At 40.2% G+C, this 25,506-nt stretch overlaps 1 protein-coding gene across 2 annotated transcripts in view; it reads left to right on the top strand.

The window, feature by feature from the left end:
• Positions 1-25,506, top strand: part of BEND7 (BEN domain containing 7) — an 87,753-nt gene that overhangs the window by 16,750 nt on the left and 45,497 nt on the right. For both annotated transcript variants that reach the window (XM_054593695.1, XM_054593689.1), the window contains exons 3-5: positions 11,780-12,079; positions 15,217-15,339; positions 18,759-19,024. In XM_054593695.1, coding sequence (XP_054449670.1) covers positions 11,791-12,079; positions 15,217-15,339; positions 18,759-19,024 — 678 coding nt within the window. In that variant the 5' untranslated portion in view covers positions 11,780-11,790. The remainder of the gene's footprint in view (positions 1-11,779; positions 12,080-15,216; positions 15,340-18,758; positions 19,025-25,506) is intronic.

Genomic DNA, 25,506 nt, shown 5'->3' with positions numbered 1-25,506 from the left:
ACACCAGGAGTTGCAAAACATACTGCAACCAAAGCCCTCCTTTCCTCACTTCGTTTTGCTGCCATCTCTAGCCACCTCATTTTCAGAGTTCATCTTCATCTTCTCTGGGTAATATACTAGAAGATGTTTTTATGTCCAAAGTTTCCACGCCAGTGGCCTTTGACCCAGCTTCAGAATACCAAAGAAGAAAAAGTATACATCATTCTCCTAGATTATTTTTTCTTACAAAAAAGTAACACACATTCACTTTAAAAACCATTTTCAAAGTTAGAATTTATAAACTTGAAAACAAGGTGAAAAGTAGAAGATCGGGTGCCAATCACACTCTCCAGGGATAACCACTATTAAAAAGAGTGTGTGCTAAAAGTATGTGTATGTGTTACAAAAAAAGGAAAATGGAATCATCTATCATATTTTGCAACTTTTTTCATTTAACTGATCTCCATTTATCACACACAGGTTGAGTGCCTACTTTGAGCCAGGCAGTTAGGCCTTTGTCATCCCATAGTGAAATGATCATGATCTCAACTGTCATGAAGTTCACGGTTTATCCTGCATATATTTGCAAATGACAATAAAGGGTCCTATCTCATTCTTTATAGATATATATGTAAAGATATACCATAATTTAATCATACTAATACACCATAAATAATTGATCTAATGAGCAATGTTTGGATTATCCCAATGTTTCCCTAGTAAAATGATTCTGCAGTGAGTATCTTTGTACATGTGTCATGGGTACTTGTTTGGATATTTCCATAGGATCAATTTCTGTAAGCGGAATTGCCAAATTTCTCTCCAAAAAGCTTCCCCACCAAAAGCATATGAGAGTAGCCGTACCTCTACACCTTCACCAAAAATGGGCTTTATGAATAATTGTGGTCTTTGACAAATTAGTCGACAAAGAATTTCACATTATATTTGATTTTTATTATGTTAAGAATTAGGGAGGCTAAGAGATTTAAACAGCATACCTCTCTTGTGAATTACATGTTCATGTCCTTTGCCTATCTTTCTGTTATTAGTATTTGTCATCTTTTTCGGTGATTTATAGATCCCTGTATTTGGGATTTTAACTCGTTGGCTTGATTAGTCCTGAACATTACTTGAAGCGGTGGCTTTGACCCAGTCATTTAATTATGACTGGATTTACACATTAAAGGAATATTGGGCACTGACCAAGTGGCTCAGGTGATGGGAACAACATCCCGTACACCAAAAAAGGTTGTGGGTTCTATTCCCAGTTGGGGTACATATGAGGTTACATGTTCAGGGTGCATGGGGGGTCAACTGATCAATATTTCTCTCTCACATCTATGTTTCTTCTCTCTCTCTCCCCCTGTACCCTTCTCTCTCTAAAATCAATTAAAACATGTCCTTGGATGAGGATTTAACAAAAGGAACATTTGGTAGGGCAGCCATGTTATATTTATTATAAAATGAAAGTTAGTTGTCCATGATATAAGAACATTTGGAGGAGAGATAAGTAGATAAACTGAATTGGTTGGGTAATTCTAGTTTTGTCCTACCATTCTCTTATGAAAAACCTTCATTGATTTCCTGTCATTTTCAGGATAAAGTAAAAACATCAAGGTCCTTCTCTCTTTGACTTTGCCCATTCAATGCCTTAATTCCAACTGAGTTGATTCACTATCACCTTCGTTGTTTTCCTCTGCCCTCAAGCTTTGCTCAGTGCTATTTTCTTTTTCCAAAAGCACCCATGGAAATGCTGAACATCTTCAACTGACCCAGTCAAATCTTATCATTTTCCTGAAGCCAGCTCTCATCCTCCCACTTTAAATGCTCTCTTCCTCTCCTTCATTTCTAGAACACTTATAATTTATGCAATGTCCGAGGCATTTATTATATATCCTCTTGGTTTTGCCTGTTCTGCCATGGGCACTACAACTGTATTCCTAGAAAGTGTAGCTGAGGACATTTGAAAGCCTGACTTAAACTTTCTGTGATGGCCAGCCCACACCTCTGGGGGTCAAGGCATCTTAAACTGGAAGGTGTGTAGCTGTGGTGTCCCGTGTTCTTCCATGGGCTACAGGAATCTGCCCGCCTCCATGGGTGGAGAGCAGAGTATAATATTTGCATTTATTTTTTAAGATAAAACAAAGATATCAAAGAAAATTGTTCCCCTGTTAGGACATTGCCTGCAAACTTCTCGTGGATGTGTATTCTCCTTTGTCTGTAAACATTCTTTAAGGAGAACATTTGAGAAGCAGCTTGACATTCCATTTCAACTGCCTGTCCATGATTCATTTCCTGATATTTCTCTCCTCCTTTGGCCCTTAATACCCATCTTAAGGTTTTTTAGCCCTTTTTGCTTTGAAGGCCCATTTTCCAGCTAAGATCCACGGCATTCTCTTTTAGTACCTGTCCTGGCCTAGCTCCATGTCCTCAGCCTGAGTAAAGAGCTCCAGCCTCCTGCCCTGGCAGCAGATGGCCGATAATGGGTAAGCCTGCCCATACATTCTGAGAGAGGCATTGAATTCTTAGAATTGTTTGTGCATTCATTTGTCTCTCATGTTAGACTGCAAAACCTTGAAGAGGAGAGACTATTTCTTATAATTCTTTCTTTTTTTTTTGTCACCTATATTTCATATTTAGTAGTAATACAATAAATATTTATTTGAATGAATGAATGAACTGAGTATTATGTAAATAGATTTGAAAAGAACTTGGTTGTCCTTTAAATGAAAATGCCATGTATATGTTGGGCTGCTTAATTATTTTCTACCTGTAATTTTCAGTTTAACAGTGTCCTCAAACACATGACAATGAATTTGCAGTTTAGATGCTCCTTATCACAGTATTTGATCCGACCAACTAATGATTCCATGGCCGCTTTTTTGCCCTTTTCCTTCTCAGTGACATTTAGACTATGTTATGTAGCACTCTTGGAATTCTTCAACGTGGTGCAGGCACTGATTCAGGAATGTGTGTTCCAGCACACTCTCTTGCACAGAACTGTGCTCCTCTTCATTTATTAGGGTTCCACTTAAGATTGCATTGGAAAAAAAGACTCACTGAGAAACCATTGCTCTGTTCTACAAACTAACGCTTTGCAGACCATTTTTCCTGGGTTAGAATCCCAGTCTTGCCTTGTCCCTTGTAAACATGGCTGTTCCTGGTGAGGGTGGCCTCATGGGTCCGTGACAGCATGTGTGTGCTAGTATGGGTTAGGAATCAGCATGCCCACTCCAGGGCTTCTCATAGCACAGAGTCTTCAAATTCCTCTGCTTTCAGGCTCATTGGTTGCGATTTGCGGTGAGGGCTGCAGCGCAGGCAGAAAGGGCCCTGCCTCCTTGTCCCTCGCCTCCCCGCCCTCCCCTCACCGCGGTCATGTGACAGGCTGTAGTTCATTGTTCTCTACGACAGGGCTCCACACCAACTTCTAGTATTTGAGAGGAGATATTTGAACTATTTCATGCAAATCCTGATCATCTTAGTATTTCTCACTCATACTTTTTCTGTTTACCTTAACATGTCAGTATTTGAAAATTGGAAGGAGTTTTAAAGCATTCTTTTCTTTTTTTAAGTATATTCACAGGGTCGTGCAGCCATCACCACTATCTGCTTACAGAACTTTTTCATCAACCTAATCAGAAAAAGCATTCTTACCGTCTCTTCTTGTGCACATTTTCTCCGATGCTTCTGCATGGTTTCTAGTATTTGTGAATTGGACGGGTCAGCTCTTTAAGACCATATGTTGCCCATCCTCCTGCCTGGAAGACACCGTTTCAATCCATTTTTTCCTTACTGATGTGTCCAACCTTAATAACCCATAGTATACTTGAAGACAATTATTCAGTAGCCATTTGTTTCTCAGTGAAACAACCCATTCTCTTTACTCTTTCCTTGTTTCCTTAATCTTTTTTGTTGACTTTTTCATTACCTCCTTAAGAGTCTCAGCAGCCTCTTTAAAATAGCACACAACTGGACATGATACTGTAATAAAGTCAACCAGTACTGAGTATAGTGGAGGAACTGGCCCTCAGTGTTTTAAGATTCTGTCAGTGCTTCTGTTGAGGTGAGTTACCAAGCGCAGCAACCCTGGATGATGGATTCTATGTTGGAGGCAGGGAGAGCAAGGAGTTGGAGATGACTCCATCCCGACTGTGGTGTTTGCTACTTGTCACAGAGATAGGAAGTCGGGAAGGGTAGGTTGACTCTCTTTACCAGCCTAGAAACAAATGAGGCCACAGATTTTTTAATGTTGAAAGGGCACTTTTGAGCTCTCTACCTACCGGATTAATAGGAGATCTGGTATCTCCATATAAGGTGTCTTTTCACCCACTGAATTGTTAGTGAACCCCAGTGCCTCTCAGTCCAGAGACCAGCTACTACTGGTGTAGTAGTATGACTAGTCCTAACACAATGGTTCTGTAGTTCTGCTTCATCATCAGCTTTACGTACCTCACAGCTGTATTTTCAGTTGCCTGCTTATCGTCTAAATTTTTGTACCTCACAGCTATATTTTCAATCGCCTGCTGATCACCTAAATTTTCTTTGTCAAAACCAGGCTCATTATGTCCCCACTCCCCTGGAACTTTTTTTTGTAAATTTCCAGACTCCTATTACTATCCATCAGTCACCCAAGCTAAAAGCCTTAGAGTTAGCTTGAATAGATTCTTCATCTTACCCACCTCCAAACCCACATACTGTTACCAAGTCTGTGTGATGAAATTTCTTAAGAGTTTCTGTCTCCACTCCCACCCCGCAAATCCTGGTACAGACCATCATTCCTGTACCCTTAAACAGTAATAACTGGTTTTCTCTCCCACATCACTTTCACCATAGTTTTGCCAGAATTGTTATTCTAAAGAATAGATCTGATTATTTACTATCCTTGTATTGAAAGAGAAAATGAATTTAAAACTATCCAGAGTAATAACCCAATATCTCCAGGGTGAAATTACTCTTCCTTAGCCTGGCGGATAAGGCCCTTAATGAAATGACCTTCCTATTAGTTTCAACTTCATCACCTGTCAGTTCCCCTTAAGAATCTTAAATTCCCAGCAGGCAGAACTGCTGTTCAGGAAGAAGGATGGGAGGTGGTCCAGCTTTATGGCATCAACTTAAACAACTGTGAGCTTCCTGGGGTGGGACGAGTGATGTTTTGGGGAGTCACCCTCCCCAGCCCCCTGGGAATAGGAGGTGAATAACTTTCAAACAGGGGGCTGCTGGGGTGGGCATTCTCCACAGGGAAGGTCCGTTAGCTCTAGCAAGGAAACAGGGTCATCTGCAACTAGTAGGGCAGTTTGCTGGGCCACCAGGTAAAAGAGGTAGGGATCACTAGACTGGGAAAAATCAGCACCATTTTTCAGAATTACTGAAAAGGGATTTGGGTAAAAGATGTTGAGAGATTTGGAGAGGTTTGCCTTTTAATTTGGACCAGATAATCTTTATGTCCCTGGGGCCTAGGAGGTCCTTTTTTCTTTTTTTAAGTATATTTTATTGATTATGCTATTAGAGTTGTCCCAGTTTTTCTCCCTCTGCCCCATACCTCCCTTCCCTCCAGCAAACCTCCCCCCCACCCTTAGTTCATGTTCATGGGTTGTGCATTTAAGTTCTTAGGTTTCTCCATTTCCTATACTAGTGTTAACATCCCCCTATTTTGTACCTACAAATTATGCTTCTTACTCCCTGTACCTTTTCTCCCATTTTCTCCCTTCCCTTGTAAACATGGTTGTTACTGGTGAGGGCAGCCTTGTGGGTCCGTGATAGCACATGTGTGTTAGTATGGGTTTGGAATCAGCATGCCAACTCCAGGTCTTCTCATAGCACAGAAGATAACCCTCTGAGCTGATAACCCTCCAAATGATCTCCATATCTGTGATTCTGTTCCTGTTCTGATTGTTTGCTTAGTTTGTTTTTGTTTTTGTTTTTTAGATTCAGATGTTGATAGTTGTGATTTTGTTGTCATTTTAATATTCATAGATTTGATCTTCTTTTTCTTAAATAAGTCCTTTAACATTTCATATAATAAGTGCTTGGTGATGATGAACTCCTTTAGTTTTATCTTGTCTGGGGAGCACTTTATCTGCCCTTCCATTCAAAATGATAGCTTTGCTGGATAGAGTAATCTTGGTTGTAGGTCCTTGCTTTTCATCTCTTTGAATATTTCTTGCCAGTCCCTTCTTGCCTGCAAAGTCTCTTTTGAGAAATCAGCTGACAGTCTTATGGGAACTCCTTTGTAGGTAACTCTCTTCTTTTGTCTTGCTGCTTTTAAAACTCTCTCCTTTTCTAAAGATTTAACCTTTGGCATTTTAATTATGATGTGTCTTGGTGTGGTCCTCTTTGGGCCCAACTTGTTTGGGACTCTGTGCTTCCTGGACTTGTATGTCTATTTCCTTTGCCAAATTAGGGAAGTTTTCTTTCATTATTTTTTCTAAATGAGTTTTCAACTTCTTGCTCTTCCTTTTCTGGCATCCCTATGATTTGGATGTTGGCACTTCTAGAGAAGTCTTCTTATTCTTTCCTCCATTTTTTTTTTGAATTCTTGTTCCTTCATTCTGTTCTGGTTGACTGCTTATTACTTATGTTCCAAATTGTTGATTTGAACCGCGGCTTCCTTCCCTTCACAGTTGGTTCCCTGTGGATTTTTCTTTATTTCACTTAATATAGCCTTTAGTTCTTCCCTTATGCTTTTGCTGAGCTCAATGAGTTCTCCTAGCACCCTTATCACCAGTGTTTTGAACTCTGCATCTGACAGGTTGGCTATATCTCTGTTTTGTTTAGTCTTTTTTCTGGGGTTTTGTTCCGTTCTTTCATTCGGACCATTTTTCTTTGTTTCCTCAATTTGGCAGCCTCCCTGTGTTTGTTTCTGTGTATTAGGTAGAACTACTTTGAATGCCTGTCTTAGTGCACCTGTTGAGTTGTATGGGGCGGAGCCTTAGGTAATTGACAGGATGGGGCAACCTCCTTCACTGCTTTGTGGCTCAGGGAGAAGGGGTAATAGAGGAGACAGTGCTGCTGCCTGGCTGCTGAAGGCTTGCTCGACACTCGCCCCACTTCGAATCACTTCACCCACTTCCCGTATGCGAGTGGAGCCCCTCTAGATGTTGCCCTGGTGTTGATTCCCAGAATGGGTGGGTTCATGTATATTCTAAGACTATGAGGACCCTTTAAATGGACTCTCCTGAGAGACTGACAGTATCTTCCACCACCTGAAACTCCACTGGTTTTTACAGCCAGAAGGTTTGAGTCTTTATTTGCTTGGCACTGGAACCTTGGGCTGCATGGTCTTGCCTGAGGCTGGGATTGCTCTCTCCCCAGGTATCCTTCCCAATTTTTATCCACCACATATGAATTTGCGACTGCCAATTCCGCCAGCCACTGTTTGTTACACCACATCCTCTCTGCCATGGCTCCCAGGCTCCACGGCTCTGCCCTTCCTGCCCATCTGGATTGGATATGGCTTCTTTAAATCCTTGGTTGTCAGACTTCCATACAGTTTGATTTTCTGGCAGTTCTGGGTGTTTTTTGTTTTGAGGTTAGTTGTGATCATTCTTATGGTTGTGCAAGGAGGCAAAGCATGTCTACCTATGCCTCCATCCTGACCAGAAGTCAGGAGGCACTTGATAATTGTTTGTTGAACAATTTATTTCTGGTACTTTTTTACTTTATTCTATTAAGATATTGTTCATTTATAACATTTAATTCTACTGGGTTCATTTGGTTCTGATCGCCATTTCTTTCATTAATTTAAGAAAAGTTTACAAATACCTACTATACATTAACAGCAGTTCATGTGTTTTTCATAAACCTTCATAAGAAGACATACATAAATGTACATATCATATTCCTGTACAACCTCTTGCTGTTTGTACATTACCTTTTTTTTCTTCTGTAATCCAAGACCATGACTAATCAGTCATCTGTATAATTCACCCTTCTCTTCTGGCCAAGTAAGCGGAGACCCTGTGTGATGATTTCTCTGTTGCAAGACTCCGTGTGTATTATATAAATTCTTTGTGTGAAGGAAAGTGATCTGGTCAAGTCTTGAAATTCAGTGAAGGGTGGAATTCAGCCTGCAATCTTTTTTAGATCTTGTCCAAGGAGCATAGTTACTAAACAGTTAAGGTTGTTTTACCTGGAGGGAACCACAAGGCGTAGATCCATTTTAGTAAGATTTCTTTTTGTTTGTTTTATCTAAAAAGATTCTGCCTCTTGAGATTGAGTTTAAGTGAAGACATAGAGAGGTTTGGAAAGAAATCAGAAAGTGCACAGATTTCCTTATGTACTCAGGCTTACTTTAGATAGCCCATTGCCCCTAAGAGCTTCCTATTCCTGGCATTTATCTGTGGAGAAGATACAGCCTAATTAGAACTGGAAACACAGAGGGTAACAGTGTTTCAAATCTCAATCTCTTTTATACTTTGCACCATTTTTTAAAATCAAGAATTTGGCTCCCTCCATTAAAAAACAAATGCACAACTTGGGCTCCATGGTGAGGACAGAATATGTCCACTTTTTTTGAGGAGCACACACGTGACTTCCAGAAGCACCAGGCCCCGCCTCCCTCCCCAGTGGCTATGGTGCTCCCTGCGATGCAGAGCACAGGTCTGGTCTGAAGTCTGAGAAGAGTAGGTGACTTGCCTCATATCAAGCAACAAATTAGCACATTTAAGAAGCAAGTCCAGGTGCCAGGAATACCCACCAGGCCCGTCCATGCCCCACACCAGTATGTGGGGGCTGAACTGGAGGCTCACCTTCTCACCGGCGGTCAGCACCCACTCCATCCCAGGAGTGTTGACCTGGCTTTTTGGGTCATCCCTCCTTTTAGTCTTCAGTTCCCCTTTCTGACCTCTGCTGCATCTGTCCCAAAAGTGCAAGGAAACACTTCCCCACCCTCTGCCGGAGCGCACCGAGCCCTTCATCACCCGCATGTGTAATCGGGCTCCACAAGCAGTATTTTCAGGGCTGCTCCCTGCTTCTTTGGCTAAAGGTAGGACAATTCCATTACACCAGAGACCATTCATTTGTACGTGTCCATTTGTTCTATAGGGTCACCCAGCCTGTCTCCTCCAAGAAGCTGTCCCCCAAGTCAGCCCTTCTTCACGCTTCCCCACAGTCCCTTTGCTGTCCTCTCATTGACTTCCGCAGTTCTCTATTTTCTGTGCTTTAAAATGTCCTCCCGATCAGATGGGCTGTGGGGTTTCTGCCGAGTGCAGTTGGTCAGGTGTGCCTCGGCCTCTGCTCTCCTCCCTCACAGCACTCTCCTCCTCCGTGGTCCCCCAGGTCCCCATTTGTTGTTTGTTTTTTGTTTTGACTTTGGGAGAAATATTTTTAAACATCACAGGGGCAGCTGACAACCAGAATCTCCCTTTCCGCTTTTCCCCTCTTTCCTGCTCTCATCCTGCAGCCCAGGATTCTGGCCTTCCACGTGAAAGTACGAAGTATGCAAAACTCAAGCTGTGTTTTCGGTCCTGTGATTTTCAGAGGTATAACTTCTGGAACTAGGAAACTAAGGTCCTGACAAAGCAGGTTTGCAGTTAGAAAGTTCCAGAATTCTTGGGACCTTCTCCTGCCCGCCCCCAAAAGACAGCACTTTATCATAGCATTCAATCGCCAGAGCAGAGATGGAACCTTTGAAAAGAGAGTACCCCTTTTGCTGAGACGTGCCCAGGTTCGTGTGGAGAAGCAAACTGGCACTGACTCAGCCAGGCAGAGTGTGGCCTCACCGGTGCGGCTCTTGCCAGGGAGGGGGGCACCAGCTCAGATTAGTGTGCCGCAGCCTTTGATGGGTGCACGACTTCCCTGAGCGAGATCAAGGACAAGATCTCCACAGGAAAGAAGCTTCTTCTTGCCCAAACTGCACTGTTAACTAGCCAGGAAAGTATGTGTTTGGTGCTGAAAGTAACACCACATTTGCCTGTAGATTTAGCTTCCAAAATTCCTCTGGGAGCTCCTCCACACACACCCTGCTCTAGGCATCTCGGGGAGGCTGTGAATTCTGCTGGCTGCATCATTGAAATTATGCTGGGTCATTCTCCTAGAACCTGGAATATTAATTGTTTTTATATTGTAATTTTCACAGGTGCTTGATGTAAAAATGGTTCTGTTACAATTTAAAATATTTTTCCTCTCAAGCATATAGCAACAAAATTATAAATTTGGAAATCTTTCATATCTGTATTCACTCATATTAGACATTAAAGGCAGAATTAATATTTCATTGCCATTTAAAAAGTATAAGATACTTATTTGAAAACAGTATATAAAAGTTTCCTTGTAGTCAGTAATGTATTTATATATTAACTAACTAAATATCTAACTAGACAACACAAAATACCTAAATTTTTTGTGCAGTTACCAGTTTTACAGAGAGATCTGGTGTACACGATACTAAGTGCATTAAAACATCATTATATTAAATGTGCTGGGTTTATTTGCAGGAGCTGTTTTTCCTAAGAGATACTTTCTGTGGACATTTTTTTTCCTCTTAGTTTAATTTTCAAGCGTTTAATAGAGTGATTGAATGAGTATAATACTTTTATTTTAACACCCAGATCAGAGGAGGAAAAAATCCACTTTTCTTAACCTCTGTGAAGCTATTGGCTGGTGCATAGTTTAAGAAGTTGTTGTGTTTGAAATAGCTCCTAATAGATATCAGCATCTTCTGTTGGTCTTACTTATAGAAAATATTTTATATCTGTATAATTTGACAGTCATCTTTAAATGATATTTACTAAGTACCCCCAGTGCAGTGCAGAGATACCTTTGTTAAAAAAAAAAAAAAACCCCCCAAGGCAAAAAAAAAATCTTAAAAAAAAAAAAAAAGGTAGTCTAAAACTGCTGGAGATCTGTTGCACAATAATGTGAATATATGTGAAACTTACCTGTGTACTTAAAAATGGTTAAAATGGTACATTTTATGTAATGCGATTTTTACTACAAAATTTTTAAAAAGTCAGTGCATAGGTGAGGTGGGCTTTGAAACAACCTGTTCTCTTTTGCATGTAGTTACCAAGTGGAAGTGGCAGTGGATTTGGTTCAGACAGGTCCAGGGTGGGGCAGTCAGGAGGACGGAGCTGGGGGCAGGGTGGTGGTGGAAGGCTGCACGTCCCCTTCTGGTGCTTGTGAAGCCCGGGGCCCGTGGATGTCATTGGGCTGAGTCAGTCCCAGGGCGTCTCCCCTGTGAGCTGGTTTGAGAAAAAGAAGACTTTCCGCCCTTGCCCTGATGTTTCCTTGCTCCTGCACGCTCAACTCTGAGGGTGATGTCTGCACCAATTGTATGGTATTGGACCGCACTGCTGGTGCTCAGAAAGCTCTGCATGCCAGCCTGTGCCACACGTTCTTCTTGGTATCTGCACCTGACTGCTGAGGTGGGCGAGTCGCCCTGCAGGCTTCACTGTGAAAGCGATTGGCTGCAGCTGCTCTGAGCAGGGATTTCAGTCTGGGAGTCTCATCCTCTGTCTTCCGCCCCAGCCTATTTTCTTATGACACCCTCACCTAGAAAGCACTCCCAAGGAGGGAATTTGAAGTATGTCCCAGATGAAACTCACTCAGAAAACTCGTTTTTCATAAAAGAGTTTGGCCAGGAAGAGATTAAACTAAGATGCACCAAGAACATAATTGGTTTCTTTAGACCATAGCCAGTTTCCTTGTCTTTAATTTTCATGGATCGCTTAGTATCTAGAAGCTTGCACCTGGAATCAGTAATCTTTGCCATTTTCAGAGAAGGGGTGATGGTATTTTTTGGTAGTGGATTGTTGTTTCTTTTGCTAATTTACAGTGTTCTCTTTGGCCCTGTTCCCATTAGGAGGTGAAAGCATGGAAATTAAAAAACAAATTACAGGAATGAGAAGATTACTGAATGATAGCGCTGGGAGGATCTATCAACGTGTTGGCAAGGAAGGTGAAAAATTAAAAGAAGAACCCCAGGATTTAGACGCTATCTGGCCTCAGCGTCTGAACTCTGCTGAGGCCCCACAGAGCCTCCCCCCTTCTTCCCGGGGTGCGTGGAATGAGTTCCCAGCCCAGAGCGGGCAGTTCTCAGGGCAGTCTGGCCCCCGCTCTAGAACCTTCCAGAGTCAGCCCCACACTGCTGGGAGCTCCAATGGTATGGTCGTTATCAGACATTTAGAATGCTCTTATTCGGGGGCGGGGGGGGGGCCTGTCCAAATGTTGCTTTATTCCGAAATGTTCACTATGTTCAGTAAGTCCTCACCTAACGTTGTCAGGTAGGTCCTTGGAAACTGTGACTCTAAGCAAAATGACATACAACGAAACCAGTTTTACCATAGGCTAATTGATAGAAACAAGAGTTAAGTTCTTGCAGCCTGTTTCTGGTCACAAAAGCATCACCAAACTTCTAAATAAAGACCCAACACACTTCTAATGTTACACATTGAAGTAAACATGAGCAACCTATATCTTTAAGAAAGATGAATAAAAACAAGAGATTTATTTTCCAACCCAAAGATTGCAATTCAGGATCATGGGTGTCCAGAGCCTCTCCCAGCAGCTCAGGGTTCAAAGCAGACACCCACCCCGGACAGGATGCCGTCCGGTCACAGGGCCCCCCGCGCCCCCGCACTCACGCAGACTGGGGCAGCAGGGACACAGCAGTGACCTGCAGGGGCGCGTCTTTGGGATGTGGGAGGAGACTGGGGTCCCTGGAGAAACCCACGCAGACCCAGGGAGGACGTGCCATGTCCAGACACACAGTGGCCTTGGCTTGGAATTGATTTCTTTTTCTCATCATTGTTATAAGAAAATGACACTAATGCTGTACATTAAGGCCTGTCTTAATCACCTGCCTTAGCTGAATTATTTTAAGAGACAGGGAAGACATAGAGGAAAAAGTTGCAGACTGTAAAATACCAGACTTGAGAAGTGGGAAAGACCGGGGGTTCTAGAGTAGAAATGATGATTTCTTAGAGATTTTAGCTCTTCCAAAGTTGTAACTATCGTTCGCTGATATACAGATAATTGTCACAAAAGACTGAACACTAGGGCAGAAAGAGCTCCCTCCCCTCTGTCATTAAAAGAAGATTCCTGGTCACGTGGTATATTATTAATACATCCTCTTGCTTACACCATTGCTTTTCTTCGTTATGAGAAGAGTCATAGTTCAAGGAAAGACTGATAACCTAGCATCCTAGTAACTGCTAACCTCACAGCCCAGCTACTGAACCAAATGACCCATATTTTGTAACTTGCTTTATTAGGGTTGAGATGTATTCCTTTAAAGTAAAATTTCCTTAATTGAAATTTCTAATTGTTTAGAAAAAAAAATCAAATGGGAGTTTGTTTTTTGAATCTTAATGAAAAAATGGATGATTTTTTTCCCCCAGGCATGTTGATTTTCATCCAGTGACATTGGATGTTACTTGTTCTGTAAGTTATGTATAGATGTGCAGATCTATAGTTCACACAAGAAAAAAGTAAAAATTCAGTTTCCTTGAAAAGTAAAGGGTTTATCCCATTTATTATCCTTCCAGGTTAAGAGGATTGTTTTGATTATTATTTTTTAAGCACAGTTTGCAGTAACCAGTTCAGACGTATGAAAAGCCATGCTGAGACACTGGGTGAGGCAGTGAGGGACCCCAGGAGAGGTACTGGTGTCTTCTCGTTCTCTCACTGTTACATAAGTTAATATCAGATTCACAGGTTGGCCTCCTTCCAGTTTAGAGGGAGATGGCTCTTGAAAGACTCCTCCATAAAAATAAAAAGTCAGTTCTCTTTCAAATTAGAAAATGATTTATAACAAGCTAAAAGGAGTTGGTTTTTTTCTCTAAAAAGAATAAAGACAGTACTTAGAATAGTGATTAGGAATATCCTGTAAGTCCTCCCCCTCCGATTCTTTAGCCATGGAAGAAACGTGAAGAGAAATAAGCTGCCCTCTGGTATGGATGGAGTTAGTAAACCCCGCATCAATGAGTTCTGGGTGAACAGAGGTCTGTTTCCCAGTACACAGCAAGGAAGGTGCATTTACTTTGGAAAATGTTGTGTTAAAAGATACAAACATCAATTCCCTCCTAGTCATTTGAAAATAGATCTTTTTTTGTGTTTGTTTTATCTCTCTGAGAGAAATTTATTATATATAACTGTGACTGGTCTTGCATGGAAGTTATTTGCAATTTTAAGGTGGTATAACATCTCAGTTTGCTACAACTCTCAGTGTAAATAATTGTGCTACCCCAAACATTGTTATCTAAGTATTTCGTGGTTTTGCTGTGATGAATATTTCTATAGTATCCACAAATAATGAATATGGTAGGATTTAAATTACATATAATGTAAAAATGAAAGACATAACAGGACCAAACCTTAACTTACCTCTTCTACCTATGAAAAAACCTAAGTGTTAGCAGCGTCTTTCTTCTAGAATCCACTTTATTGTAGTGGGGTTGGGTACTGATGCCAGAGGGGACGCCACTGAAAGTGATTTTCCAAATGTCCCCTTTTATTCTAAGGACAGTAGGAAGATGTTTGTTTGCTTATAAGGGAAACAGAATAGGGTAGTTATTTTAAGGAAAATATATTGGATTTAAGCAGTGAAAAAAAGACTAAAATGAAGGAACTGTAAGAATTGGGGATGCAAAAAAGATATAGGAGGACCACCTTTATTAAACTGGAGAAAAGCCAGCACATCAACACCCTCTAACGCATCAAATTCAAATGTATCCTCCCAAACCCTGCTCCCCCACTCGCCCCACCCCCCCAGACCACACCCAGAGAGCACGCTAAAAGTTTTAATGTGTTGACAGTTCTAAATTTTTGAGATACCACGCTTAATACTAAAACTATTTTTTAACAGACACATTTAATTCTTAATATGAACTCTTACAACACATGCAGTTGTCAGTTTTTTTTTGTAAGGCTGTCCTGAGAGCTAGGTTTTTTTGTGCAAAATAGCGCGAGCTTGTGTCTAGTGAATTTTCAGGCTATTGTTATCTGAGATGAACCGGTGTGACAATAGGAAGTCCTGCTGTGATAGTACATTGTGTGCAGACTTTCCTGCAGGCTCCACCACCCCGTGAAATAGCACACACCTTATAATAAATACAGAAGCCTAGATAATTAGATAAAGTCAGATTCCCAAATTTAAGTTGTCAAAATTAGTGGGTACATTTTCCTTAGGCACAGTCTCATAATAATTGCACAGGCATTGAGTCCTGTCAAGATATCTTTTGTCCCTCTTCATAATTTTGGCATTGTTTGGAGTATGTCATTCTATTTTTTCATGCTTAGGAGAACTTCCAGTGGGGAATTCGTCAGCTGGATCAAACTGCTGTACTTGTAACTGCCAATCAACATTGCAGGCCATTCTCCAAGAGCTCAAGACAATGCGGAAATTAATGCAAATTCAAGCAGGTACAAAGATTACACCTCAGATCGAGTCCTCTGATTCTTAATACATATCTGAAATCTTCAGTTGGGATGTTTATAGTGCTTTTATTATTGAGTTCTTCCCTCTGTGCTGTCTTGCTGTGATTTTTCAAGTATCCGTTTTCTCTGCTTTTTCTTCAACCCGTTTTCCCTTTAGCAAATCTATCGGGTTTTTTATTGTTAATAATACTATTCCTATACCTAATGTACATGTGCTCTGTATACCTCACCCTCTGGTCTCCTAACACCTCACAGATGTCAGTTCATTATATTTTGAAACAGTTACACAGGAAGGTGGGCAAAGTTCTTCAGCTCATTGTCCAAATGTGCATCGACAAAGAGGTTCCAAACAGGCAAGAAAATGAAGCTGCCTCATCTCGCCCCTTGAGGTGCTCAGCTTGGGGCTGCCTGCATCTTGACCGCCCTCACTCCTGCTCAGGTCCCTGTTGGGGCTGGCGTGGCAGCGGGGAAGCCACCGGGTGTGGAGGAGCCCTTTAGGAAGCATGGGCCGCAGGGGTGAAGAGCATAAGCTGACAAGAGGTGCTGGCCCGCACTCTCTGCTGGTGACCTTTCTCCCTAACATTCAGGACAGAGAAGCTCAAAGACACGTTTTGTCGTCTTTATTTACATGATGCCTTTTTTTGTCCTCACTCCTGTTAGACAAGTTGAAGAACAGAAGAGCAGTGAATTTGCAGTTTGGGGTCAGAGTTGAGTTTTTCCTCTTCTATCTGAATGACTTCTCCGAGCCTCAGATTTCTCCTCTGTTAGTGGAGTAGTAATATCTCACTCTCAGGGTTGTTTTCAAAAGAGAATGAGATAGTAAAGCATGACACAAGTGTAAGCTATTTTGTTAGTGTTGTTATAAAGACCACGGAGCATTTCATAGAAGTCTGGTAGTCTAGGTCTTCACTGATGGCAGCTCTGTTTTCTAATCCTCACGATTAGAGGGGGAAAGGAACTCTTTTGTCACCAGTACAGAAAATAAGCAATCATTTTATTAAGCCTTTCCTCTTGTCAGGGAAAACTGCTCCTCGACCTTGGCCTAAAGCAGCACAGCCCTGTATGACTAGCATTCCTATCCTCCCCTTGTAAAGATACTCACAAAGGTCAGTGTTTGGAAATTGTACATGATGCCTTTTAGTGACTTCTAGTAAAATTTTAATATTAATGATGTGATTTTGATATTAAAAAGCTAAACACTTAAGACATCTCAGTCAACCAAGATCACATGAGTGTAAGGTGAACAAAAGGCTCTCTGAACAGCAACATCTAATTTTATGTGCTGAATTCGGTTTAATTGCAAGGGGGGGAAAGCATCTTGGTCAAATCAGTAAGTATTTACCTCATCTTGTTCCACCATGGTAACCTGTGTTCTTACTAACCCGGCAAAGGCTAACATCTCCTAAATATTAAGGGACTCAGAAAGAAAGGTTACTTCACTGAGTGTAGATTCTATTTTCAGAGGAAGAATTTGTTAGCACCTAAGAAAATATGCATAGGAAATTGTAATGATTTATTTTGTTACTTAAGCTCCTTACTACTGAAATGGCAACTATAAAAGGTCGTTTTAGAAACTTTTAAGTATAAATGCCACTTTGTTGCCATGTTTTATTTCTGAACCTTTGCAAATCAGGCAGTACATGAGTCCAAAGGTGTAGGAGGGCAGAAAGGATCAACTGAATAAATTACTCTTCTTTAACTTTCTTAAACTTAAGAATTTGTGTTGTGTGGCAAATGTTTATTGCCTTTAAGGCTCAGATTTAAGTTATATATATTTAGAAAGTTTTATCTTTAAGAAGAAAAAGAGGAGGATCAAGTGATAAGATCTGAATGCAAGAAACTTTGGCTATGTCTAGACTTGCAAAAAAGGAGAAGAAAACTCAGTCCCTTGTGTTCTTGAAACCGAAAACATTTTCGCTTTTCATTTAGAATAGTGAGGCTTGGAGAGGCATGTGTTCTAGACTTGACGATTGCTTCAATCATCCGCTTGACTTTAGGGACAGAGACTCAGCCTTGGGTGAAAATTTGGAGAGAACAGAGAAAAGTTCTCCACTCTGGCCTACATATTGGAAATACTTGAGGAGCTTTAGAAAAATCTCAGTGTCTGGGCACCAACCCTGGGAATTCCGATTCAATTAGCTCAGGGTGAGGCTGAAGCACGGACACTTTTTTCCAAGCTCCAGGGTGATTCCCATGTACAGCCAGGTGAGCTCAGAAACCAGTGAGCTCGGTGCATTCCTGCGCTGGTGATTAAAAGCTTTTCAGTTTATGTGCAGTGCAAGTACAATAGTTTGTCTCTAACACTTAGTTATAAATTTCTTGCCAGCCTGGAGATGAAAGTATATCAGGTTGAGAGTATGACTCTTCTTTATTTGCGATCTATATGTATTTGCAGTTAAAGATGTTATGTTTTCATTTAACATTTATATGTTTGTTAATATAGAAAAACAAGCATATCCTACAGTCACATTTAGTAAGCCATATCAACACATGAAAATTTAAATAACAAGGCCATATTTTCCTATTAAACTTCCCATGAGAGTATTCTGAAATGGTTAACAAACATTACTTTTCAAAGTGCACCTGTGAAAATTTTAATTACCATCCTTGTTTCTTTAAGTATATTTTCAGTATTAGTATTTAGTTCTTATTCAGTGCTTTTTCTCTTTCCTGGAATTTACTCACTTGCTCGACTTGTATAGAACTATATTATTTTACCTTTCAGCCACATAAAACCGAGGTGTGAAGAAGCGGCTTAGTCTGAACCAGCAGTGTAGTGCTGTGAGACAGCTGATGTGTGGACAGTATTGGCTTATGAGGAAGGAGTTGCTGGACCGGACAAGTGACTAGCAGGCCTTGCCCACGTGCTTACTGGTGCCTGCGTGCTGGTCATTCCAGACGGATTTGCTTTGCTCAGTCTTACCCAAATGATCATCTTTGTCCAGTCTTTGTCAATTTCAGTGCTAGCAACCAATCCGTTGAACCCCCAATGACAATTGGAATATTCCTGAGACCGGCTTACCCAAAAGCATAGACATCTGCACCTCAATTTAAGTTCAGCATTGTCATTGATATAAAAATGTCACATGATTTGTAAAATCATGCTCATAGCTCATCATCCTTTTCTTTCATTGAACCTGGCAGTAGCAGTGCAATCGATTATTCACCAGCATCTGCAGCAGAGCTCTCCCTTGGGTGTTTTTTCTGCCTATAGAACTTGAAAATGCTCCAGAGCCTGCATTTGGTAAAGTCAGGCCGAGCGTGCTTTATTTTATTCTGGGTGCTTCATCCCTGAGAGAGCCCCACGGCAGTCTCAGCTTGTGAAGTGTGCAGAGAGACGAGTGATAAGTTTTTCCTAAGTTGGACACAAGTGCCTGTACCATATTTTTGTTTATTGTTCACAGTTGGAACCCAAAACAGACAACAACCCCCAATTTCCCTTATATGCTCCCAGCGAACTGCTGTCTCGCGCAAGAGAAATAAAAAGAAAAAAGTGCCCCCTAAGACTGTTGAACCTCTTACTGTGAAACAGAAACCCAGTGTGTTAGAGACCGAGAAGAAGACAGCTGCGGCCTCCGAGCAGTCTGCCCTCCCGGCGGCTGAGCGCCCCTCCGCTGCAGAGAACCGCGTCCTGGGGTTTGGCATCGTTCTGGAATCACCTTCCTCAGATGTAAGTTGATGTTTTCTGGCTGCTGACACTAAACTGATGTAACTGTCAGGAATTTTATCATATTGCTACACTCTCCTCTTAACTCATGCTGCCCAGGGGAACTGGAAAAACTTGCAGAATACATGTGGGAAAGAGGAAAGGAAGATGAATAATTTGCCTGCCTACAATTTTCTCTTCTGAAAATCTTATGCTTTATTTATTTAAACATGCTTCCATTCTGTATCTCCAAAAGAAGAAAGGTTATGGAGTAAGTAATCTACTTACTAATTTCTCTAACATTTTTAATTTTGAAGTGGCCATTTTCAATTTCCTCAGTGTAGTGAGCTAAAAGAACATAATTAAATTCTTTGTAAATGAGCATAAATGAACTGAACCTTACAGATAAAGTCATACCTTTCTGGAAGCACAAACTAATAATAAAAAAAAGAGCAGTAGTGCTAATTCTATTTTATAGATGCAAGCTATACTGCTAATTAGGCTGTAGTGCCATGTCATTTACTCTGTGTAATGATAGGTTAACGCTCTGCAAAGATTTTTCTATTTTAATATCATAGCCAGAATGTTGTTTCAAGTCCAAGATGTTGGATGATACGACTTGCCATTTTATATTCAATGACCATGCACTGATTTTGTTAATAGTGTGCTATATGTGCAATTGTGTGCTCTCTTTACAGTATCTTAGTACCCTGATGTTGTGAACCCCAACTTATTGGGAAAGTTCTTAAATAAGAACAAGTGCTTTATTATTATCAGATTGCATAGAATGAGAATCCCGCTGAGAACCCCCATAGGCTTATATGGGATTGGAGTTTGGCCCTACCTTTTAAATAAGAAATAAATTGCTTAAAAAAAAAAAAAAAGCGTTCCCTTTCACATTGCACAGGAAGACAGTTTGCTAGCATGTATCCGCTTGGGGTCTTTAATAAAGGGAGGCAACAAAAGTAGTCATCTTGTGACTTTTTTAGACTAGGAAATCATTTGAACTTTTATTCAATCCCTAGTGTCAAAGGTTTTTTGTTTTAGTTTTTATTTATGAACACATGCTGTAATTGTTAAGAAGTTCTTCTAGACTAAAGCTTAATTTTAAAAATGTCATTAATGATGATAACGTTTTACCTTGGACCAGTCTGCTCCTTTGATTAGATTATATTGTTGATATTAAGGCTCTGGTTTCAAAAGCCATGTAGATCACATATTTGGAAAAAATAGGTAAATTATTCCATAATACAAAGTACATTCAATCTGAAACAATTTTCTTAATACTTTAATATTTCTCAATATAATTCTTCTTGATAGGCACTGATGTATCAGGAGCGATCATTTGCGTTGCATAAAACATCTCTTAAATGGGTTGATCTAATGCTAATAACTGAACTTATTCTTCCTTTAATTTTTAAGCTTCAAATGTACTTCAAAGATAAATTAAGGAGTAGCTGATAAAGGCCTTATGTACATTAGTGAAATAGAATTTTTTTATCTTACCAATATCAGTATTATAATTTTATTTATATACAAAATAAATATAATTTGCTTTTTATTCATGATTATTTTTTGCTAACAAGTGCTATTAAATTTAATAATGCACATTCATAATTGCCCATGAAAACTCAGTTTGGTGCTTATTACCTTGATGGAAGAATAACATACTTGTAGAGAAAAGCAAAAAATATATATGGATATTATCTGTACATTATTCAACTGACAAGCTACTTGGTTCATCTATTGAATGGGAACTCACTGCAGCTAGGAGACTGTGCAGTGTATCCCGTCAGTGGGGAAATGTTTTGTCTGTGGATAGTGCTCACTGGCCTTACAGAGGCTGGGCTACGATGTCCCTGGTGGAAGACATTGACTCCCTTAGGTGACCAGACCATCGATGCTAAGGCATCCAAACTTAGGTGCCTTTTAGTCTTCTTGTTTCTTAGCCATGAGCCCTTTAACATTTGGTGGAAGTCCAGAGAAGAAAATAATATATAATAATATTATAGGAATTTTTCTATAGAACAGGTTGGATGGGAATTATGTAATTGAAGATGGACTCTGAACAGTACCCAGCACTGGGGTGATTAGGTCCAAAGTTGCAGGGTTGGGCAAGTGGTCCAATGTTGGTAGAACAGCTGTCTGGCCAGCACTGGCCGCAGATGATGATAGAGAAGTGGGATGGGGCCAGTTGGTGAAAGCCACACAGACTGTCTTGCGAGTGCCCCCGGCCTTTATCTCATGGGCACTAGGGAACCATTGCAAGTTTCAGGTAGAGAAATAATCACACCTGTGTTTTAGAATGGGAACTGGAACAATGTTATGGACGATAGGTGGAAGAATATAACAGAGCCAAAGAGACCAAAGGAAGATACAGTCAGCCAGGCAAGAGGTTGGGAGGGTCTATACATGAGAGACATTTGGGAGGTACCCATGCAGAGGACTTGGTGACTCAGTAGGAAGTGACCCCCAAATTTCTTTCTTGAAAAACTAGGTTGGTTGCTAGATGGTCCTGACTTCTTTAACTGAGATAGGAAAGGAAAAGAGCAGAAGCAGCCTTCAACTCTGGAGAGGAAGTGAAAGTGGGTCTAGTATCCTCAGAATGTTGAATAGGTATTTGGAGCACAGGAGAAAGATTCGAACTAGAAGCAATGAAAAAAATGACACTTAAAACCTATGCTTTATTACTTTTTTAAATGTAAAAAATACTACACATTCTTAAAAAGTCACAATGTTTTAAGTTATCTTTTTTATGCTGTGGCTTTTAGAGTCACCCGAATACACATTTGTTCATTTATGCACAAACACAAACATAAGCGCCCTGTGGGGCTGGAGCTGGTTGCAGGCAGAACACTGATAACATTATCTACGCTTAAAGGAGGAGCAACAGTGAGCTCTAATCACGGCCAGCTGCAGCGTGGACGCCTCAGAGTCTTGTAAACACCAGATGATGAAGAATGTGGGAAAATCCTATCGCAGCGCCTTGCACAAAAAAGATACTCAATACAGGTTAACTTAGTCTACAAACAATGAAACACGTGCATTTGCATTGAGTTTAATATACAAAATAAACTTAGGAAACTTTGGGTCTAAGACTTGGCTTTAATTTAGAACCCTCCCCTCAGCTTAACTCCCATTTTCTCATTCTTTTCTTGTTGCCACTGTCCCCAAAGCACCCATATAATTTCAACAGTTCTTTTAGAACTTTCTATACTGTTTGTAATATTTGTTGACTATGCTTTGCTAAATAATTGATCACATTTCATGTTTACTCTGAGGCATGATTATTATTGTCATTTTATAAATAAGGAAACGGTGGCATAAAGGGCTTAACGCACAAGTCCACACAGCCAGAAGCGGGGGAGCTGGTTCTCAAACTCAGGTCAGCAGAGAGCCCTCTCTCACTGCAAGGCTCCGGCGCTGTGCCAGCACCGTTCTTGTACACGCCCGACACTCAGGAACTGCCTATGGGATGCTTGTTACAGGAAAGAGAACTGAAAGGTTAGGCTATGGCTGATCATTCTGTCTGAAGTTTCTGGGGAGCAGAACGGACTGGTTAAGTGTACCGGTCTGAGGTCAGGCTGCCTGGGCTAGAAGCTCAGGTGTACAACCCAGAGCAAGCGCTCCTGCCCCCGCCTTCCTCCGCTTTCTCTCCATAAAACGGGGACAGTGACCAAGCTGATCTTACAGGGTTGGCCGCTGGAAGAGTTAAATAAAGCCATGCCAACTACTGTGAATAGTACCTAAGTAAATTTTAAGCACTCAATAAATACTGATTCTTTTTAAACCTTAACAGTCCTAGCTAAGTACCTTTACAGGGATGAATATAAATATTTGTTAAGTAAATTTATGTGTATATGTAAATGAAAAAATATACATGAACCAGGAACGGTTTTTTATAAGAGCGGCCAGAAATGCTTCTCTTTCGGGGCAGGATTATTGGACTCGTTTTTAGTTATTAGCACCTTAAATAAAATTGAAACCTAAATTGCATAGACACAAAGGCAGAAACTGAAAACCCCGTTTTAGATTTAAGTAAAATATTTAATCCTTTCTTCATGAGTGCATAACCCAATGCGCTACTAGTACTCAGACAAGACAGTTGTTAATGTTTTACAGTTACTGTTTTTTCCTGCTTAGTTGGATATTTTGGTTTGTGTTATTCAGAGCAGCTATATGTGGCTTAGGCCTGTTTCATAATTGTTGCTTCTTGTTTTGCTTGTTTTTTGGCTCTCATGAAATGCTAAGATCAGTGTTTTAAAATATTTTTAAATGTTTTTAAAAACATACAAAACACTTTTCTATGTATTGTAATGGCTATGAATATTGTCCAGTAATCCTAAATTACACAAAAGTTATCAGGATAAATCTATAGACATCCATCAACTTAAGATACTTTTGTTAATGCTTCTTTTATGTCATTCTTAAATAATTTAAAACGCATTGGTGCTTTCAACATAAGTAGCTTCTGCATTCAAAATCTGTCTTCTTAACTTCTTCTTAGCCCAATAAAGTAATCCACTGGGAACTAGTAAAGCAAATCAATCAAGCAAGCTATTTTTAAATTTATTCATTAACACATTGAATCAAGGCAGTATGTGTTTGTTAGTGGAGGTTCCAGCCTAGACTGCCTGGGTTCAAATCCTTACCTCATCACTTATTACCTGGGTAATCTGAAAAAGTTACTTAATATCTCTAAACTTCAGTTTTTACATCTGAAAATTGGGGATAGTAACAGTAGCCACTTCATAGGTTGAGAGTTAAATTAGAAAACCCATGTAATGTGTGTTACTAGGGCGTGGAATATAGTAAGTAGCAAATCCCATCAGTTATAGGACCGTTTTCCAGTGCATACTGAAATGAATGAAATAGTTCTTGCCCTTTAAGGAGCATATGAGGAAGATATAAACAACGATTAGATTATAAGAGGGCCTAAGTTCTAGCATAAGCTGTCAATGCAGCATGGTGCCTGGAAAGAGAGACCTCTCCTCAGCCTGGAGGGGCACGGACAGGCTCTCGAAGGTGGACATCTCCTTGAAGGAGCAGTTACAGTGAAGTTATGATGGAAGAAGCTACATTGCAGTGGTTAAAGTTGTATGTATTAAACACTTGGCTCAGATATCTTTAGCATAAATCAAGATGTAGTCCTAGAGTCATTAATTTACCACCTGAGAAAGGAAAAAGCTAAAAACATCTCTAAAAGGTTTTGGAGTGTCTCATTATGCACATGCATGAAGAAATTCTCAAGGAGCCCAACTGTATTTTCTTTTCTAACATTAAATTCTTAATTCTACCAAGATTTTTGTCAAATAAAAAAATTTATAAAGAATTGGCTCTTTAATGACATTGTAATTTTTATCCTATTCAAAATTAAATATATGCTAGTATATAGGTTATACATACTTTTTGATAGAACTTTTACCTGAGCATTTTTAACTCACTCCCAGAGCAACCACCTTACAATATGAGTCTTGATGTAGCACATCCAGCGTGGACCCTCTGTCCCATCAACACTGATTCTCTGCCATCTCCCTGTATCACACCCATTTTGAGCTGGTAACAGCTGCGCTAGCTGGATCAACTAGAACAGGCAAACCTTGCCTGTGGCCATGATCTTGGAAGAGCATTAATAAGTGGTAATAGTAGTTCTTGCTAAATCCACTTGGAGCAGACCTGGCTTGTAGGAAACAGACTTTTTTTTTTTTCCCCCCCCAAACAGAAACAGATCACATTTGCAAGCAAAATCAAATCAATTATAGGGGATTTGTGTTTTTTAAATTTTTTTTATAAGCTAAAGTTTATTTACCTAGAAATATACCTAATGTAATGCTAAATAAATACTAAATGAGAATAAGATTCAATGTATATATGACAGTATTGTGAACAGAAAGACTAAATTCACAGCCTTTAAACATTCTTATAAATTCTGTTATATGTTTTCAGTCCAAAAACAATTAGTTTTATTCAACAACAAAATCCTGCCTCTTCAGCCACAGATTTCTTCTAGGTTTCAGTCTTGAGCCAGTTTGAAACGACTAGCTAGCCTGCCAAGTATACGAAGTATTGTGTCTAATTTATTCATTTACGATTGAAAATCTGGGGCTAGTGCCCAGTGTAAATATTCATGCACTTCTTTTTACTCTTTCAATCTATGACCACATAGAGTTTATTACATCTTACTAAAATTTAGTATTAATAATACCTTATATAAAAAGCTTGTATCAGAACTGTTCCCTCTGGGATTAATTTGTATTGTCTCTTTCAAATTGTTTTACATATTTTTCTTTATATTATACAGGGGAGTCACATGATATTCTCACAGGGACTTAGGGGAGAAATTTTTTAACTTTCTTGGTTAGAGGATCTTCTACCCAAGCTAGGTCTTGACCCCACCTACAGTTGACCCTTAAAAACATGCCAGATAGGAGTGCCAACCCCTACACAGTCAAAAATCTACATAAAACTTTTGACTCCTCAAGAACTTAACCAGAGAGTTGTCCCTC

This window comes from Pteronotus mesoamericanus, unplaced genomic scaffold (assembly GCF_021234165.1).
Source record: "Pteronotus mesoamericanus isolate MK-2021 breed Mesoamerican mustached bat unplaced genomic scaffold, CSHL_Meso_final contig_130, whole genome shotgun sequence".
In the NCBI taxonomy this organism is placed as follows: Eukaryota; Metazoa; Chordata; class Mammalia; order Chiroptera; family Mormoopidae; genus Pteronotus; species Pteronotus mesoamericanus.
Note: the sequence above shows the minus strand (reverse complement) of the source record. Positions and strands in the feature narration are given on the sequence as shown.